The sequence below is a fragment of the Lagenorhynchus albirostris genome, chromosome 14 (assembly GCF_949774975.1).
Source record: "Lagenorhynchus albirostris chromosome 14, mLagAlb1.1, whole genome shotgun sequence".
Lineage (NCBI taxonomy): Eukaryota > Metazoa > Chordata > Mammalia > Artiodactyla > Delphinidae > Lagenorhynchus > Lagenorhynchus albirostris.
In genome coordinates, this window is record NC_083108.1 from 12,944,949 (window position 1) to 12,965,810 (window position 20,862).

The window sequence follows — 20,862 nt, forward strand, 5'->3', positions numbered from 1 at the left end:
TGTATATACCTATTGCAAGTCACATCGCAATGGGCAGTTCTGGCTATAAAGGCTAGAAATAAGAAACTGAGAGAAAGAAATAGGCAAAACCACTTTTGACGCAAGAATCAAACTTACAGAGGAAACTGAAATAAAGCCAAAAAGCGCTGAGGAAAAGTATCGCTAAAGAGGACCGCAGCTGCTGGGTTCCATCGAGGACTAAGTGGGCAAACGAGTAGCACCAGCTGATGCGGAGCGAGCTCCCGGGCTGGAAGGGCAGGCCGCCGACAGTGAGACGGAGGGCGGGTGTTCCACCGCACTTCTCAAGGTCATTTTCCTCTGTAGGTATCACGTGCACGTGATGTTTACCTGAAATCCCAAACTGCCTCAAACCCAACAAACCGGTGAACAGACGTCCGAAGGCAGCACTTCACTGTTAAAGACACCACTGCTTCTTTCAGGAGTGCGTGCTCCCTGTGCTTCCTGGTGGCCCTGCCACCTCTCCCAGCTTGCTTCCCAACCTCGGAGCCCCCAAGAATGACAAAAGCTCGCGGATTTTAAAACTGCTCAATTTAGTATCACACAGATCGTACTTGAAAGCTGTAGAGAAGTAACAGACTCCCGAGGACCCGCGCTGACTCTCGGGGTGGCCAAACATTTCTCGGGACCTGGAAGTGCTTATTCCGCACGCGTCAAAGTGCAGGTGATCTCCTTACCTGCATAGAAGCGGATGAGGCAGCCGATCTCCGAGTCCATGCCTTCCTCCTGCACCCTCCACAACTCCCCAAAGCCCAGGTGGAAGAGGTAGTCATTTTGGATCTGCAACGGCTTCTCGTCCGCCTCCAGGCGCCGGGTGGTCTCTCCGTGGAGCTGCACGTACAGGGTGGGCGGTGGAGGCGCCTGCTCCGCGGTCGCCCCGTTCCCATCCTGGGTCGACGGGGGGCGGCCGAGGGCCGCTGCTGCCGCCGCCTTCTCCTCCCGAGGCTGATCGCGGGCGGCGCCGCCTGGGCCCTCGACGCCCCTCAGGGTTTTCGGCTGCGGCGGAGGCGGGGAGGCCGTCGGGGATGACGGCCGGGCGCCCGCTCCAAGCCGGGGCAGGCGGGGCTGTCCCGGAGCCCCCGTCGGGGGCCGGGCCGGGGCCAGGTCAGCCTCCAGCTCCTCGGACGACGACGAGCAGCCGCCGCCGCTGCTGTAGGGGTCCAACCGGTCCGACACGCTCTCGGCGCTGGGGCTCAGGCTGAAGCTCTCGGTGTCGGAGGCTGGGCCCGCGGCCGCACCGTCCAGAAGCCGCGGGGCGCCCGGTTCGCCCAGGCTGGAGTCTGAGGGCGCGGGGCTGGCGCGGGAGGCGCGGAGCGCCCACCCGTCCGGGGCGCCGGGCAGCGGCAGGTCGGCGGGAGGAGGGCGCTGCGGCCCCCCGACGGCGGCCAGTCCGCTCCTCCCGGGTGGCGGCTCCGAGTCCCGCGGCTCGGCGGGCGAGAGCCGGGGACCGGCGTCGGGGTGCCCCTTGCCCAGCACCTTTACCACGCCGCCGCCCTTGTAGCCCACCTGCAGCAGGCGGGCGGCCACCTCGCCGGCCGTGGTGTCCAGCGTGCACAGCACCGGGCGCAGGTAGGTCGAAGCCATGTGGCGGTCGAAGACGTGCACGCAGCCCCGCTCGAGCTGGTGCCGCACCCAGTCCCGGTCCGACGGCTGCAGCTGGAGCATCTGCCGGTGCTTCAGGAGCAGCGTCTTCCTGTCCAGGCTCCGGGTGCACAGCGAAGCCGAGGCCGAGCAGGAGGCGGTGAGGCCGGTGGCGCCGGGGGAGTGCGAGGCGGCAGCGGCGGACGACGACGAGGACGAGGACGACGAGGCGGCGGCGGCGGCCGCGGACAGATTCCTCTTCAGCCGCCCTCTCCTCAGCAGCAGGGAGTTGGCGCAACCGCCGGCCCCGGGCACCGGGGCAGCCCCGCCAGCGGTGGGCTGGGGGGCGCCGCGCCTCCTCCTGCGACCCGTGCCTCCCGGCCGGCCCGGCAACAACCCCAGCTGCGCCTCGCCGGGGGCCTCGTCCCGCGCCCCGCCGCTGGGGGCCGCCGGGGTCAGCGCGGGCTCCGGGCTCCGGCCGCCCCCGACTGCCGCCGCCAGAGCCGCCGCGGCCGCGGCCGCCGCTGCAGCCGCCGCCGGAGCCGGAGCTCGATCCTCCCTGCTGGTCTCTGGGAGTCGCTGCGCCGTAGTCGCGGCGGCGGGCTCCATTGCAGTGGGGCTTCGCGCTTCCCCCCCAGCTCCGGAGACAGCGGGCAGAGAGAGAGGCGGGGAGGCGAAGGTGGGAGACGGCGGCGGCGCGGGGAGAAGGGAGAAGCCAATGGCGTTCGGCACGGCCGTTCCAGGGGATTATGTGGCAATTCGGAGCATTCCGTCGGTGTCTCGGTGTTCCATCCCGTGCGCCCGCCCGCTTGGCCGCCACCGCCCCCCCCCCCAAACACACACACACACGCCCTCCCCGCCCGGGTCGCGGGCGCCGAGCGCAGGCCCCGCCCACTCCCCCGCCTCACCCCGGCGAACCCGCCGCGTAGCTGGGCTCATTGAATATTAATCACGCGCCGGCAGCGGGAAGGCGGGAGACAGGCAGGGCGGGAGCTCCTCGGCGGGCCTCATGAATATGCATCACCTGCATGACGGCATTCCAGACGGAAGAGGGGAGAGCAGGAGGGCGGCGGTGAGGCGGGGCTTCAGGGTAAACAAACGGGACGGCGTACGAGGGCGGGGCTGGCGGAGGGCAGTTTCCCAGGAGGTTCCGGCGCGAGCCTCAGAGAGGGGGAGGCAGAGACGACAGATGCGCGCGGTGCACCTTGGGAGTTGTAGTTCCAGTGCGCGGACGGGCATGTCCGAAGGAAACGTGGTGAACTACAAGCCCCAGAGATCCTTAAACTATGCCCCTCCTTTCAGCCAGCCGTGTGCCCTGGACAGTGGGTATTCTGCCCTCTGCTGTTGATCTCCGTGCCCGGGAATGTTCTTGTTCATTAACTTGTACTTAGCCCGCCCACTCCCGCTTCCCAGAAGACTTTCGTTTTCCCGGCTAATTGAAAGAGAGGGCTTTGAAGGGACTCTAAACGGTACAAAGGTCCCCAGCCTTTGGTCTTCACCTCCACCACCCATTGAACGTGCTTAGTGGAAATCGTGCAGCCCCGACCCGATCCTCCAGTTCCTACATCTGAGAAGGAAAAAGGCAAAGGGCTGAGATCTCGTTTTTCCCTGTTGGTCTGAAGGTTTGAAGTAACTTAATGACACAGAAAGCGATGGAAAGTAGAGGAAACGCTGGAATTGAGACACGGTGGGATATGAGATGGGCTGGTCCTGTATGTTCTCTCTTAACACCTTCCCTTGTTTCTTCTTTCAACATTCAGAAAAAGTTATGCTCTACAGCTACAATGTTATTCGTGGTCTGAAAAGTTGCACTTTCTTGTCAGTTGAAACAATATTGTAGGCTAGATTAGAATAGCATACTATTTAAAGAATTTAGTAAAATTTTTAATTTAATTACTATTCCCCCACATTGTTTTAGAAATCTGGATTTTCACATTTGAGACTTTTTCAACTTCATACTATCCAGGGCCTGCCTTAACTTCAACAAAGTTACTAAACTTGAGGGTGAATTGGGGGTGAGGGGTTTGAGGAAAGAGGAAAGAGAGAGAAACAGAGAAACTGGAACTTGTACCTGAAATAACAGAAACTAGTAAGGGCAGGGAAAGTTGTACTTGGGTTATCTACACAGTTTCATTGAAGAGGAATGGAGGACGTTACAGGACCCAAAAATATATATTTATCTTGATTCTTGAAATTCCTGAAAATGATTTTTTATATTTTTCTTTTGAAGTATTACCTCTTGGTCTCATGAAACAAATGTTTATTCCATTTCAATTCAATCAACAGCACAGAGTTACATTTTTAAAATTAGGAAGAATGCAAGTTCTCCCAAGAGACATAAGATAGTCAAGTCAATTAATTTAACAAATAATTATAAACATATTATATGCCAGGTACTCTGTTACAGCAATTGAATAAATCAGACACTGTCCTTGCCTTCACAGAGCTTACAGATTAGCAAGAAAGAGGTTCAACAAGTGAGAGGGATGTGGACGAGGGGAGAATACTGGGTGCCACGGAGGAAGCAAAAATAAAACAAGAGAACTGACCTAGTCTAGGGAGTCCAACAATAGAGACCTCACTTTGGATGAAATTTTCTGGAACAAATGAAGCTGAGTACTTGCTGAAGGCTAAGTCTCTGAAAGAAAGTAAAGAGGCAGAGAAAGAGGTAATGATCTTGAAGATGAATTTCAGCTGCCTAATCCATATGTACCTTGAGTAGCACAAACTATTCTAGAAATGAACAGTATTTTAATTTAGTCTTACTTTAATAAGGTTAAAAAACAAAGACTATGTCAAAATTTCAGCACCAAAACACGGACTATTTACATTTCTTTATATTTTTTAGTTCCTTAGCTGATTTCCTATAAACCTCTTTAATTTTTTCTATATTGAGAAATATAGATTCACTTCGCAGTGAAGATGGCATCGGGCAGTGGGACAAAAAACTTGGACTTTCGCCGAAAGTGGGACAAAGATGAATATGAGAAGCTCGCCGAGAAGAGGCTCACGAAAGAGAGAGAAAAGAAGGATGGAAAACCAGTGCAGCCAGTCACGTGAGAGCTTCTCCGGCATCGGGACTCCAAGGTGGACCTGGAATCCAAACTTGGGAAGACAATCGTCATTACCAAGACCACCCCACAGTCTGAGATGGGAGGATACTATTGCAATGTCTGTGACTGTGTGGTGAAAGACTCCATCAACTTCCTGGATCACAGTAATGGAAAGAAACATCAGCGAAACCTGGGCATGTCTATGCGTGTGGAATGTTCCACTTTGGATCAGGTGAAGAAACGTTTTGAAGTCAACAAGAAGGAGATGGAAGAGAAGCAGAAGGATTATGACTTTGAGGAAAGGATGAAGGAACTCAGAGAAGAGGAGGAAAAGGCCAAAGCCTACAAGAAAGAGAAACAGAAGGAGAAGAAAAGGAGGGCGGAGGAGGACTTGACATTGGAGGAGAAAGGTGAGATGACAGCTGTGATGGGCTTCTCTGGCTTCGGTTCTACCAAGAAGAGTTACTGAGGCTTTCTATGCTTGGCTTTTTGCCAGGCCTAACTTTGTGTGTGTGGGCGTCATCTTTTGGGAGGTACTGGGGAAAGTCCTTAAGAGTGGCAGGGGGGAGGGCTAGAGGGTGGGTGTTTGTGGTTTCCCTCTACCTTGGGAGAGAGCACAGGATGCAACGGAGTGTGCTGTGGCATGTTCCTTCAGCCTCAGTATTTCACTGGAGACAGAGGACCTCTGATCATCTGAGTTCCCAATAAAGAAAAACCACCTCTTCTGAGGCTGCTTTCCCGAAAAAAAAAAAAGAAGTATATATTAATTCTCATATATCTGCTTTCTAGAGTTATTTTTATTTAGCTAATGTAACAAACTCAAGGGAAGTTTGTTCTAATCAGAAATTCTGTCACCATTGGCCCAATGTCCATTTGCATCCTAAGAAATCATAGCACTGAGTCTTGTTGTTTAGTTTTACGCTATCACCACAACTCTCGCCTTTTTATCCTCTAGGAACTGTATTTACCCCTTGACGTTATTTGTAACCAAAAAGCCTCCTCCAAGGGGGAAAACGTAAAGAAAAAGCATTGGTCAGAGAATTCAGTATACAGAGTATTGGAGTGGGGAGGGGTTGAAGAGTCTTCATACACACCTGCCAGACTTGGTATGAGGGATTACTAAATTAGGAGGAGAAAGGGAATAATGAATTATGTTCAAGTATCTCAACATGAAGAAAAAGAAGTACATTCCAGCCTCAAAAAACAGTGGGTCCGGTCTCCCCTGGTGGCGCAGTGGTTGAGAGTCCGCCTGCCGATGCAGGGGACACGGGTTCGTGCCCGGGTTCGTGCCCCGGTCCGGAAGATCCCACATGCCGCAGAGCGGCTGGGCCCGTGAGCCATGGCCGCTGAGCCTGCGTGTCCGGAGCCTGTGCTCCGCAACGGGAGAGGCTACAACAGTGAGAGGCCCGCGTACCGAGAGAAAAAAAAAAACAAAACCGTGGGTCCTTTTTTTGTGGGCAGGGGGAGAATGCAGATTATAATTTTTACACAGAGAAACTATTTCAGGCATAGTGTCTATAACCTAAAACACGTCATATTCCATTGTATCCAAAATAATAGAAATCAGAGCTTAGGGGAGAGCAGAAGACCAAGGATCCACAGTGTGATCCATCCCTGGTTCCACCTCCAAACACCTTCAGTAAAGTCACTAAACTTGGGGCTGAGAGGAGAGAGAGAAAGAAATGAGAGTTCATAAAAATAGACAGTGCCCTGAACACCAGATCAACTGGAACCTCAGAGTTTTAATAATAGACAATGATAAGGGCAATGAAACTTGTACTTGGAGTTTGCTGGTATCATGGAACATCATCCAGACCGTCCGAGCCAACCCACGCCGTACAATTTCTCTGAATAAGAAAAGGATTTCAGTTAAGGACAAATGTTTTCTAGACACCCATGAAATCGCAGCTTCTCCTACTTAAAAGTAGAGTGGGGAATAGGCCACTATCTTGAAACCACATAACTCACAAATGCCCCCCATCCTTTAAAATGTTCCAAAAGTACAATCTGATACCACATTTCTGACTAGCCACACTTTTAAAAGAACCACATCTTCAAATGCTAAAAGATAATCCCGAAAAGAAACAACAGATGTAAAAGTTGCAAACCCTGAGCCAACTTGTTAAAATATTTTCACAGCTAAGTATAGAAAAAGAGAACATAATTTTCAATTTACTGCCACAGTTTATTTTATGCCATGTGATTTATAACTGACTTGCTGTGTTTTGCATCTAGGTTAATCCTGTTTGCATCCTTAGATCCAAGATAAAAGAAACCATCTTTGGAATTTTTTTTCTAATATAAGCAGTTGGAATTTTAATGGAGGCATGAATTGATAGCAGGATTGGTTTCAGTCTGAATTGTAAAGGGCTCAGCTGTGTCCAGAAATAAACTCAGAAAGATGCAATATACAATGTAATACATTTAGTTAGTATATTATGAGCAAGGAATATAATTATAGTTTCACATTTCTATATCCCTTGAGCTACTAGTGGTTTACCATCCCTAAATTGCTACTATTTACTCATTCATTTTTACTATGAGGGACCCATTTAGCAAATTAGTACTCTAGTGCACTAAATGGGCCCCAGGTGGCCAAACAGAATTCATATGTTCCCTACTCACTGACAGGATGAGACTGTCTCAGCTCTCTAAGTCCTCTCCCTTCCCTCACAAACTTATCATCTGAACTCTATCAAGAGCTTAGATTACCACTATCATTTTAGGTAGTCTATTTTATAGATATGGCTTGATAACTTTTCAGATTTTAGTGCACACTTTTTTATCCTGTAATTCTTTGTCTCTTTCTCATTCCTCACATCCTGCCTCACAGAAATAAACGAGATGTGTTTGTCATCACAGCAATGAAGTATTAGACCAAAAAATAGAGGCCATGTAATCCCACCACTTCCAGTAACAATATAAATTACCTGGAACATTCATTCAACAGTATTTATTAAGCTTTTATATGTAGGCACCATTTACACTCAGTAAATAGTAGAGACAAAAATACTTGCCCTAAGAAAGCTTACATATAGGCATTGTCATTTTTTTTTTAAGCTTTAGTTAAAATTGACCTACTTTCTTCTTTCATATAGATGGTTCTTGTTTCAGGCAAATGGGATATATGAAAATCTAGCTAGGGTCTTCCCTGGTGGTGCAGTGGTTAAGAATCCACCTGCCAATGCAGGGAATACAGGTTCGATCCCTGGTCCAGGAAGATCCCACATGCCGCGTAGCAACTAAGCCCGTGTGCCACAACTACTGAGCCTGTGCTCTAGAACCCGTGAGCCACAGCTGTTGAGCCCATGAGCCACAACTACTGAAGCCCGCGCGCCTACAGCCCATGCTCTGCAACAAGAGAAGCCACCACAATGAGAAGCCCGCCACTGCAACAAAGAGTAGCCCCTGCTCTCTGCAACTAGAGAAAGCCTGCACTCAGCAAAGAAGACCCAACACAGCCAAAAATTAAAATTAATTAATTTTAAAACAAAAGAAAATCTAGGTATGTAAATTATATATTAGGCTATAAATATTTCTTTGTTCTTTCTCTTATATGAATTCATAATAAAATTGTTTTAAATATTGGGCTCCTATAATATTAATACATTTAAAATATATTAATTGTAAAAACTGACTTATGCCCAGCTTTTAGAAATCCACTTTGGGTTCTAACAAGTGCCTAATACCTCTTTCCATCAAGATTCATGTCTAACAAATAACCTTCCTACATCATCCCAAAGCATTTCCCCCTGAATCTTCCATGACTAAAAATAGAAAAGTATCCTCCAGATGACTCCCCTATACTTATAGTCATTAATTGTACCCTGAAGAATCAGCGTGGGAATTCTCTTTTTTGCCCCAAAATAGATTGTAGGAGACACACTTAACCCCTAGAAATCCTGCTCTTTTCCCCTCTATTTCCCACCAAATCCACTGGGCTGGACTCCTAGATATATTTGTTTCTTAGGGCTTCCATAACAAAGTACCATGAACTGGATGGCTCAAACAACAGAAATTTATTTTCTCAAAGTCTGGAGGCTGAAGTGCAAAGTCAAGGTGTTGGCAGGACCATGCTCCCCCTGAAGGCTGAGGGTTGGGTGCAGGGATCCTTTCTTGCCTGGTCCAGTTTCTGGTAGTTGCCAGCATTCCTTATCTTGGAGCTGCACTACTGCAATCTCTTCCCTCTGGTGTCTGAGATCACAAGGCCGCCTCCCCGTGTCTCTGTGTCCAAATATCCCTCTTCTTATAAGGATACCAGTCTTTGGATCAGGGCCCACTCTAATCCATTACGATCTCACCTTAACTTGATTGAATCTGCAAAGACCCTATTTCCAAATAAGGTCATATTCTGGCGTTCCAGGTAGATGCCAATTTTGGGGGGACACTCCATCCAGTACACTAGATGTCTTGTATCGCTACGCAAGAGTGACAATCTGAAATTTATCAGACCTCTAGATTTCAGGGATTAGTAAAATCCTTCCCCCCGTCCTGCCTCCCCGAAAAAACTGATGTCCAAACTAAGGTTATTTACTTTTTACTTACTCATCTAAATATTTTTGAGTCTCTGTTTTATGTCAAGCACTATGCTAGGAATTGAGTGTATGATAGTGAATAAAACAGTTGTAAGCACTGCCCTCAAAAACATTTTAAACTATAACTACCATAAAAATACATTTAATGCAGAAAAAGTAGGAAAGACAAATCTCAGCATAAAAGGTTCCCTTTAAATTGAACAAAATTAATTTTATGAAAAACTTTTTACTGTTTTGTTTTTCTCGCCTTACCCCAGATCAAGAAAAATCCCATCTCAAGCCAGTACCACATCTCAGGCTTGGCATTTGGGAATCACAGTGGTAGAGTTTGCAAAGAGGTACCATCTCTAGTGCTCCTCTGTTCTGTAGCCAGTAATGGATGGTTATGGTAAACACAGAGCTGTGACTTTCAGGAATTTTATAATTTACAACCATCTGCTGCCAGATGGATCAAAATATTACCAAAAAAACGACCACTGCACCAGTGCCATAGCATATGTATAATCTTACCATACCTCTAGTAAAAATGGGATGCCAGGAAAATCAGGCAGAGGGGATCACGCTCAGGTAGGTATATTAATAGTCAAATATAATGATGGTGACAATGGCAGAATAACATTCTCAGTCTTCTACACATTCCATAGTTTGAAAGGTGGCTTCATGTAATATTTGGGGGAATTTAATAATATATAAGTTTGGAAGTCAGAAAGTCCTCATTATGGTCCTGGTGCTATACTAACTAGTTAACTATGACCTTGGGAAGGCATTTGACCTTCAAGAAGGTGTCAGTTATTGATTTATGAAATGAAGGAGTTGAACCAGTGTCTCTAAAAAAATCTCTCCCAGCTCAAAAAACTTCTGATTTTTGGCTGAAAGCAAAATTGTCTAAATTGGAATATTGGCAAATGTTTTTGTTAGTCACAAAGCAGAGGTCTTCACATTTAGATGATATTAATTTGAAATAAGAAGGCTCTCAAGGCTGCTTCTTGCCATTTAAAAGAATTTTTAATGTATTTAAATAACAGCGGGATTATTCTGACATTTAAGAAAACTGCTGGGTTTTCAGTCCTTTGAAATATAAATTTCTCATGAATAGGAGTCAATCCACGACAACGAGATCCACAGCTTCAGATTTCCAAACTCCAGGGTCTTTATCAGTTTTCCGTTTTATGGTCACAAGTGGGTAGAAATCTCATTAGCACAAAGTAAGTTCAGCTCACAGAATCTAGAACATCCCCCCAGTGCACCAGGAGACACAGACAAGGATGCTGATAGCAGCAGCAGTTCACAATGCCAAAGCCTGGAATCAGCCCTAATGTCCATCAACTGCAAAACAGGTAAATAAGTGGTAGCACAGTCCTACATTGAAATACCAACACTATAACAGCAATGAGTGAAATTATTACAATGCTAGGCGATATGAATGAATCTTTTTTTTGAATTTTATTTTTTAGACAGCAGGTTCTTATTAGTCATCAATTTTATACACATCAGTGTATACATGTCAATCCCAATCTCCCAATTCATCACACCCCCACCCCCACCACCCCCCGCCGCTTTGCCCGCTTGGGGTCCATATGTTTGTTCTCTACATCTGTGTCTCTATTTCTTCCCTGCAAACCGGTTTATCTGTACCATTTTTCTAGGTTCCACATATATGCGTTAATATACGATATTTGTTCTTCTCTTTCTGACTTACTTCACTCTGTATGACAGTCTCTAGATCCATCCACATCTCAACAAATGACCCAATTTCGTTCCTTTTTATGGCTGAGTAATATTCCATTGTATATATGTACCACATCTTCTTTATCCATTCGTCTGTCAATGGGCATTTAGGTTGCTTCCATGACCTGGCTATTGTAAATAGTGCTGCAATGAACATTGGGGTGCATGTGTCTTTTCGAATTATGCTTTTCTCTGGGTATATGCCCAGTAGTGGGATTGCTGGATCATATGGTAATTCTATGTTTAGTTTTTTAAGGAACCTCCATACTGTTCTCCATAGTGGCTGTATCAATTTACATTCCCAGTAAAGTGAAAGAGGGTTCCCCTTTCTCCACACCCTCTCCAGCATTTGTTGTTTGTAGATTTTCTGATGATGCCCGTCCTAACTGATGTGAGGTGATACCTCATTGTAGTTTTGATTTGCATTTCTCTAATAATTAGTGAAGTTAAGCAGCTTTTCATGTGCTTCTTGGCCATCTGTATGCCTTCTTTGGAGAAATGTCTATTTAGGTCTTCTGCTTATTTTTGGATTGGGTTGTTTGCTTTTTTAATATTGAGCTGCATGCGCTGTTTATATATTTTGGAGATTAATCCTTTGTTGATTCGTTTGCAAATATTTTCTCCCATTCTAAGGGTTGTCTTTTCATCTTGTTTATGGTTTCATTTGCTATGCAAAAGGTTTTAAGTTTCATTAGGTCCTATTTGTTTATTTTTGTTTTCATTTCCATTACTCTAGGAGGTGGATCAAAAAAGATCTTGCTGTGATTTAGGTCAAAGAGTGTTCTTCCTATGTTTTCCTCTAAGAGTTTTATAGTGTCCAGTCTTACATTTAGGTCTCTAATCCATTTTGAGTTTATTTTTGTGTATGGTGTTAGGAAGTGTTCTAATTTCATTCTTTTACTTGTAGCTGTCCAGTTTTCCCAGCACCACTTATTGAAGAGACTGTCTTTTCTCCATTGTATATCCTTGCCTCCTTTGCCATAGATTAGCTGAGCATAGTTTCGTGGGTTTATCTCTGGGCTTTCTATCCTGCTCCACTGATCTATATTTCTGTTTTTGTGCCAGTACCATACTGTCTTGATTACTGTAGCTTTGTCTGAAGCTACAGTCTGAAGTCAGGGAGTCTGATTCCTCCAGCTCTGCTCTTTTCCGTCAAGACTGCTTTGGCTATTCAGGGTCTTTTGTGTCTCCATACTAATTTTAAGATTTTTTGTTCTAGTTCTGTAAAAAATGCCATTGGTAATTTGATAGGGATTGTATTGAATCTGTAGATTGCTTTGGGTAGTAGAGTCATTTTCACAATATGATTCTTCCAATCCAAGAACGTGGTATATCTCTCCATCTGTTGGTATCATCTTTAATTTCTTTCATCAGTGTCTTATAGTTTTCTGCATACAAGTTTTTTGTCTCCCTAAGTAGGTTTATTCCTAGGTATTTTATTCTTTTTGTTGCAATAGTAAATGGGAGTGTTTCCTTAATTTCTCTTTCAGATTTTTCATCATTAGTATATAGGAATGCAAGAGATTTCTGTGCATTTTGTATCCTGCAACTTTACCAAATTCATTGATTAGCTATAGTAGTTTTCTGGTGGCATCTTTAGGATTCTCTATGTATAGTATCATGTCATCTGCAAACAGTGACAGTTTTACTTCTTCTTTTCCAATTTGTACTCCTTTTATTTCTTTTTCTTCTCTGATTGCCGTGGCTAGGACTTCCAAAACTATGTTGAATAATAGTGGTGAAAGTGGATATCCTTGTCTTGTTCCTGATCTTAGAGGAAATGCTTTCAGTTTTTCACCATTGAGAATGATGTTTGCTGTGGGTTTGTTGTATATGGCCTTTATTATGTTGAGGTAGGTTCCCTCTATGCCCACTTTCTGTAGAGTTTTTATCATAAATTGGTGTTGAATTTTGCCAAAAACTTTTTCTGCATCTATTGAGATGATCATATGGTTTTTCTTCTTCAATTTGTTAATATGGTGTATCACATTGATTGATTTGCGTATGTTGAAGAATCCTTGCATCCCTGGGACAAATCCCACTTGATCATGGTGTATGATCCTTTAATGTGTTGTTGGATTCTGTTTGCTAGTATTTTGTTGAGGATTTTTGCATCTATATTCATCAGTGATATTGGTCTGCAATTTTCTTTTTTTGTAGTATCTTTGTCTGGTTTTGGTATCAGGGTGATGGTGGCCTCATAGAATGAGTTTGGAAGTGTCCCTTCCTCTGCAATTTTTTGGAAGAGTTTGAGAAGGAGGGGTGTTAGCTCTTCCCTAAATGTTTGATAGAATTCACCTATGAAGCCATCTGGTCCTGGACTTTTGTTTGTTGGAGGATTTTTAATCACAGTTTCAATTTCATTACTTGTGATTGGTCTGTTCATATTTTCTATTTCTTCCTGGTTCAGTCTTGGAAGGTTATACCTTTCTAACAATTTGTCCATTTCTTCCAGGTTGTCCACTTTATTGGCATAGAGCAGTCTCTTAAGATGCTTTGTATTTCTGCCGTGTCTGTTGTAATTTCTGCTTTTTCATTTTTAATTTTATTGATTTGAGTCCTCTCCCTCTTTTTCTTGATGAGTCTGGCTAGAGGTTTATCAGTTTTGTTTATCTTCTCAAAGAACCAGCTTTTAGTTTTATTGATCTTTGCTACTGTTTTCTTTGTTTCTATTTCATTTATTTCTGCTCTCATCTTTATGATTTCTTTCCTTCTGCTAACTTTGGGTTTTGTTTGTTCTTCTTTCTCTAGTTCCTTTAGGTGTAAGGTTAGATTGTTTATTTGAGATGTTTCTTGTTTCTTGAGGTCGGCTTGTACAGCTATAAACTTCTCTCTTAGAAGTGCTTTTGCTGCATCCCATAGGTTTTGAATTGTCATGTTTTCATTGTCATTTGTCTCTTGGTATTTTTTGATTTCCTCTTTGATTTCTTCAGTGATCTCTTGGTTATTTAGTAATGTATTGTTTAGCCTCCATGTGTTTGTGTTTTTTACATTTTTTTCCCTGTAATTCATTTCTAATCTCATAGCGTTGTGGTCAGAAAAGATGCTTGATATGATTTCAATTTTCTTAAATTTACTGAGGCTTGATTTGTGACCCAAGATGTGATCTGTCCTGGAGAATGTTCCGTGCACACTTGAGAAGAAAGTGTAATCTGCTGTTTCTGGATGGAATGTCCTATAAATATCAATTAAATCTATCTGGTCTATTGTGTCGTTTAAAGCTTCTGTTTCCTTATTTATTTTCATTTTGGATGATCTGTCCATTGGTGTAAGTGAGGTGTTAAAGTCTCCCACTATTATTGTGTTACTGTCAATTTCCTCTTTTATAGCTGTTAGCATTTGCCTTATGTATTGAGGTGCTCCTATGTTGGGGCATATATATTTATAATTGTTATATCTTCTTCTTGGATTGATCCCTTGCTCATTATGTAGTGTCCTTCCTTGTCTCTTGTAACATTATTTTAAAGTCTATTTTATCTGATATGAGTATTGCTACTCCAGCTTTCTTTTGATTTCCATTTGCATGGAGTGTCTTTTTCCATCCCCTCACTTTCAGTCTGTATGTGTCCCTAGGTCTGAAGTGGGTCTCTTGTAGACAGCAAATATATGGGTCTTGTTTTTGTATCCATTCAGCAAGCCTGTGTCATTTGGTTGGGGAATTTAATCCATTCATGTTTAAGGTAATTATCGATATGTATGTTCCTATTACCATTTTCTTAATTGTTTTGGTTTCTTTTTGTAGGTCCTTTTCTTCTCTTGTGTTTCCTACTTAGAGAAGTTCCTTTAGCATTTGTTGTAGAGCTGGTTTGGTGGTGCTGAATTCTCTTAGCTTTTGTTTGTCTGTAAAGCTTTTGATTTCTCCATCAAATCTGAATGAGATCCTTGCTGGGTAGAGTAATCTGGTTTTAGGTTCTTCCCTTTCATCACTTTAAGTATATCATGCCACTCCCTTCTGGCTTGTAGAGTTTCTGCTGAGAAATCAGCTGTTAACCTTATGGGATTTCCCTTGTATGTTATTTGTTATTTTTCCCTTGCTGCTTTCAACAATTTTTCTTTGTCTTTAATTTTTGCCAGTTTGATTATTATGTGTCTCGGCGTGTTTCTCCTTGGGTTTATCCTGTATGGGACTCGCTGTGCTTCCTGGACTTGGGTGGCTATTTCCTTTCCCATATTAGGGAAGTTTTCCACTATAATCTCCTCAAATATTTTCTCAGGTCCTTTCTCTCTCTCTTCTCCTCTGGGACCCCTATAATGCGAATGCTGTTGCATTTAATGTTGTCCCAGAGGTCTCTTAGGCTGTTTTCATTTATTTTCATTATTTTTTCTTTATTCTGTTCCACAGCAGTGAATTACACCATTCTGTCTTCCAGGTCACTTATCCATTTTTCTGCCTCAGTTATTCTGCTATTGATTCCTTCTAGTGTAGTTTTCATTTCAGTTATTGCACTGCTCATCTCTGTTTGTTTGTTCTTTAATTCTTCTAGGTCTTTGTTAAACATTTCTTGCATCTTCTCGATCTTTGCCTCCATTGTTTTTCCGAGGTCCTGGATCATCTTCACTATCATTATTCTGAATTCTTTTTCTGGAAGGTTGCCTATCTCCACTTCTTTTAGTTGTTTTTCTGGGGTTTTATCTTGTTCCTTCATCTGGTACATAGCCCTCTGCCTTTTCATCTTGTCGATCTTTCTGTGAATGTGGTTTTTGTTCCACAGGCTGCTGGATTGTAGTTCTTCTTGCTTCTGCTGTCTGCCCTTTGGTGGATGAGGTTATCTAAGAGGCTTGTGCAAGTTTCCTGATCTGAATGAGTCTTAAAAGCATGTTGAGTGAAAGAAGCCAGACAAGCAAGATACTAACCATATGATCCCACTTATATCAAGTTCAAAAACAAGCCAAACTAATCTACACATTTTAGGGATAAAATTTAGGTGGTAAAATTGAAATGAAAGGAAAAGGAAGTAAATAACTAACACAAACCAACTAGGTGGAAGCAAGTGGGTTGTGACTGGGAATAGGGCATGTGGCAGGGGAAGGGGGTGTCTGGGATGATGACAGTGTCCTGTGTATTGACCTAGGTGGGTACCTGGGTCTTTGTTTTTTAAAAATGGGTTCAGTCGTATATTTGTGTTTTATATACTTTCCTGTTTGTGTTATACTTCAGAACAAAGTTTCGTTTTTGTCTTTTTAAGATCAACTGTATGGTTTTGTTACAATCTGAATTTCTACGTTTTGTTGATAAGTAAAAGTTTAAAGTTATGTTAAGTTTCCCACCACTTAATTCATTAAAATTTTATTTATAATTTAAAACAACTGATAAATTAAAACTCTAATGTAATTTAAGAAAGAACTTTAAATTTTACTTATTCTAAGAGTAATGAGTTCATTATAGAAAGTTTGGTCAATATTGAAAACCATAAAAATGCAAGGATGAGCCAAAAAATCCAATGACCCAAAGTTATTTTCAAATATTTCCTCATAGCTTTTTTCTCTATATTTTAATGGAGTAGAGATCATAATGTCATTATATTTTCTATCCTGCTTTTCTCACTCAAAGCTATGCTATAAACATGAAAAAATTCGCCATAATTTAAATATCTAGACAAAAATGCATCGTTTTGGAGAACCATTATTTAAGCCCTCTATAAAGAGTGAATTAATGATCAGGTAGGACGCCATGCTGGCCCTCAGTATTTTATGCTATTTTTTGTACTACTCTACTTGTGGAAATAAAAATATGGTTATAGCCGATTTTGCCACAGTCATCTTTCCTTATCTCCCCATCCTTCAACCACAATTTAGCAACACATAAATCGGGGAGCATCTGAAGTCCTTTTTAGATGAGCTTGTGAGGAAGTGGAAATGAGGAAACATTTACCAAGTGCCTATAACATGCCATGATGGGGTGGCCAGATATAGCAAATAAAATACAGGACACCCAGTAATTGCAATATTTGGACATATTCATATGAAAAAAAAATCGTTATTTATCTGAGATTTGAATTTAACCTGGTGTCCTGTTATTTTAGGTTTACAGTTAGGGCACTGCCAGGCCTGGCATGTATATTTTCTAATTTAATCTCTTCGACTCCTTTTAGAGTTCTATATGGCTCTCATTGTAAAGAAGAGCTCAGAACGGTTCAGTATCTTTTCTAAGGTCACAAGGCTAGAAAGGGGCAAATTAAGGATAGAAACCCCAGCTTTATGACACCAAGATTAGGGTTACAAATTTGGTGGACTATGTGCTAGACCTAGGGTCATATGGGTGAGAGAGGGTGTTTTCGGTTTTCATTGTTGCCATTGTTTCTTTTTTAAAATTGCTCATCACTCCTTTGTACTGTTATGTTAAAGACGAGTACTAATTTTTTAAAAAATGAGAACTGGACCCAGGTGACAGTGGCAAGTTACTGAACATCATTCGAAAATGCAGCCCAGGAAAAAGAGGCTTCCCACTGACACACCCCCTCCCGCAGCCCTTCCCCACCATTGTACTTTCTGAGGACAAATAAGTCAAGTGAGACTGTTTCGTTTCAGTCACTCTTAGAAACCCCAGGAGTGTTGGGTATTTTGGTGTTTTTTGTTTTTGTTTTTTGGTCGCACCTTGCAGCATGCAGGATCTTAGTTCGCCCATCAGGGATCAAACCCATGCCCCCTGCAGTGGAAGGGCAGAGTCCTAACCACTGGACCGTCAGGGAAGTCCTGCGTATTTGTTTCTTGATGGGCTTTTTTGTCATATGTTTGTTTAAATATGAAATAAATACTGTAATCAAAGGGCAAACCTTCCAGAACTGGTTCCTCTGAAGCCTGGGAGGACACAGGACCACAGTGTAAGTTATCTTCATCCTCTCCCATCCAGGGCCAACCCCAGCCCCGCAGCGTGGCACCAACCAGGGTCCTAGAACAACCAGAATTGTTTCTCTTGATTCTCCTCATTGATGCCTTTTAGCCTTACTGCTCCCCTTCCCGACACACGCAGATTCTTTCCAGACAAGCCATTTGGCGAAACCCGCAGATACACCACTTCTCTTGCATAGGAGGTGGAACTCCCCAGGCCCATAATGAGGACGTGCCAGTGGGGGCAGTGTTGGAGGAGGGGGGTACAGGAGACAGAGTGGAGCCGAAACAGGGAAAAATGACCAAGTCCCAGCCCCCTGCTGTGTTCCTGAGATCCCCATGGAGGTGGCTCTTGTAACAGGCCCAGGTGAGTTATGAGGTACCATACCACAAAATTAATTTGAACTCTCCCACATTTCACTCTGGAAAACTGTTTGACAATATCTATTATGGCCAAACATATGCCAAATTCCACTCCCAGGTATGATCCCCAAGAGAAATGAGTAAGTACGTCCACCAAAAGATAAGTACAAAAACAGGACTACGTATAGCATCCTCATTCATAAATAGACAAAAAAACTGGAAAACAACTCAAATGTCCGTCAACAGGAGAATGGGTAATAAATTGTGGCATATGACTATACCATGGAAGTAAAAAAGAGCACATTACTGAAACAGGCAACAACAGGGATCAATCTTAAAGACATTATGTTGAACAGAAAAAGACACAAAAGAACACATATTGTATGACTCCTGTATTCGAATCAAGTTTAAGAATAGGCAAAATGGGCTTCCCTGGTGGCGCAGTGGTTGAGAGTCCGCCTGCCGATGCAGGGGACACGGGTTCATGCCCCGGTCCGGGAAGATCCCACATGCCGCGGAGCGGCTGGGCCCGTGAGCCATGGCCGCTGAGCCTGCGCGTCCGGAGCCTGTGCTCCGCAACGGGAGAGGCCACGACAGTGAGAGGCCTGCGTACCACAAAAAAAAAAAAAAAAAAGAATAGGCAAAAGTGCGAAATAAGCCAGTCACAGAAGACAGAAACGGTATGAATCTGCTCATACGAGGTCCCTGGAATAGTCAAATGTATAGAGACAAAGTAGAGTGGTAGTTGCCAAGTGCTGGGGGCAGGAAGGGGGGAATGGGGAGTTGTTATTTACTGGGTACAGAGTTTTGAGTTCTGCAAGATGAAGAGAGTTCTAGAGACTGGTTGCATGGTAATGTCAATGTACTTAACACTTAAAAATGGTTAAGATAGTAAATTCTATGTTATGTAATTTTTTTAAATTTATCTTTTTTTTTTGGCTGCATTGGGTCTTCGTTGCTGCACGCGGGCTTCCTCTAGTTGCGGCGAGTGGCAGCTACTCTTTGTTGCGGTGCATGGGCTCTAGGCACGCAGGCTTCAGTAGTTGCAGCACGCAGGCTCAGTAGTTGTGGTTTGCGGGCTCTAGAGCGCAGGCTCAGTAGTTGTGGCGCACAGGCTTAGTTGCTCTATGGCATGCGGGATCTTCCTGGACCAGGGATGGAACCCATGTCCCCTGCATTGGCAGGTGGATTCTGAAGCACTGCGCCACCAGGGAAGTCCCTATGTTATGTACATTTTAACACAATTTTTAAGAAAAGAATAAACAAAACTAACCTGACAAGTCACAACAGAAGTTCACCTTGGCCTGGCACACTGACTGGAGGGGACTTCTGGGCTACTGATAAATATTCTATTTCTCAGTCTGGATTGTGGCTTGAAGGTGTGTAAGTTCATAGTACTTTATGCATAATCTTGTAATAAAAGGCTTTGTCTTTGTTTAAGACACAGGAACATTGGATTTATCTAACACATTCATTACATAAAACTCTGGGCTCTGGTCATGCAAGATAGGAGACAAGGGAGTGCTAGCAGGATAGGGGGGCCCCGGGAAGGAGAAAGCTGGGTGAATACATGGAGACAACGTGAAAACTGGCAGCAAAATCTGGAAGAAGAGTAGAATGGCATTTACTTGGAACTCTGCCCATGAGTCTTAATTTCTACATTTTCCTTGTAAGATAAATGTTCTGTGCAAAAGCACATGGACCAGAACCTGTCTCTCCTCATTTGAGCTCCATGTGAATGTACAGATCTGGACTTAATCTGAGTTGTACTTATTAACTCTGGGCAATACAGTATTATGATCCAAATTGTGATGGTCCAGTTATGCAGATTAACTCATTCAAGGAAGTCTGACTGAGCATCTAGTATGTGCCAGGCAGTTTGCTAAGTACGAGGAATACAGTGATGGCCACATCATACATAAGACCTTCCCCTCTTGGATCTAATGGCTTTGGAAGAAGAAACGCCCACCTGCCAAGCAGCATTGCTCCTACAACAGTAGATGCACTCGGGACTTCCCTGGCGATCCAGTGGGTAAGATTCCATGCTTCCAATGCAGGAGGTTTGATCCCTGGTGGGGGAACTAAGATCCCACATGCTGCACGGCCGAAAAATTTTTTTAAAAGTAGATGCACTCAACTCTTCATCAGGAATCAACTTCTCAAACTGGAATTTGTTCTCTCCTTTAGAATCACGTAATCTGGAAATGGAAAGAAGGATGGAGGCAGCAAAGACAGGAGGGAAGGAGGAGAGAAGGGAGAAAGGAGCAGACTATTCCATTGAATTGGAATATATAATAATATATAAAGTTTTTAAATTAAAAAATAGGAACACAAAATCTGATAATACAGGGGGTTTTTGCCTCCAGAATATTTTGAAGAATGAACATTTTCTGAAACCTTTTTTGTATTCTGAAGGTTGATACTAATATTAACACAGATTTTTCTAGAATTATAACCTACTTTGCTTCTGGTACTTAAAAGTATTCAGTATAGAAACCTAACTGTGAAATTGATGCATGTTGATTTAAATCAGGCAAAGGGCACTGAAGGATAATAGAGTGGGAAAGCTCGTACCTGTACTTTCCCTACTCAAATATAAGTACATAAATACTATTATAGCCAAAGTTGATTGATAAAATTTATAGTGACTAGTGATACCAAAAAAAAAAGGGAGGAAAAAAAACAAGTTTTGGGTAATGTATTTAAAATTTTTTTTTAAGGTTGGAGGCTCATAATCCATGACTGAAAGACTCAAG

The 20,862-nt window shown here is 43.5% G+C and overlaps 1 protein-coding gene and 1 pseudogene across 3 annotated transcripts in view; one reads left to right on the forward strand and one right to left on the reverse strand.

Annotated features, from left to right (window-relative positions):
- PHLPP1 (PH domain and leucine rich repeat protein phosphatase 1) overlaps positions 1–2,344 on the reverse strand; it is a 212,502-nt gene extending 210,158 nt beyond the window's left edge. For all 3 annotated transcript variants that reach the window (XM_060170722.1, XM_060170723.1, XM_060170721.1), the window contains exon 1: positions 696–2,344. In XM_060170722.1, coding sequence (XP_060026705.1) covers positions 696–2,208 — 1,513 coding nt within the window. In that variant the 5' untranslated portion in view covers positions 2,209–2,344. The remainder of the gene's footprint in view (positions 1–695) is intronic.
- A 443-nt stretch (positions 2,345–2,787) lies between these two features.
- Positions 2,788–5,386, forward strand: LOC132532331 (zinc finger matrin-type protein 2-like; annotated as a pseudogene).
- Positions 5,387–20,862: the final 15,476 nt, after the last annotated feature.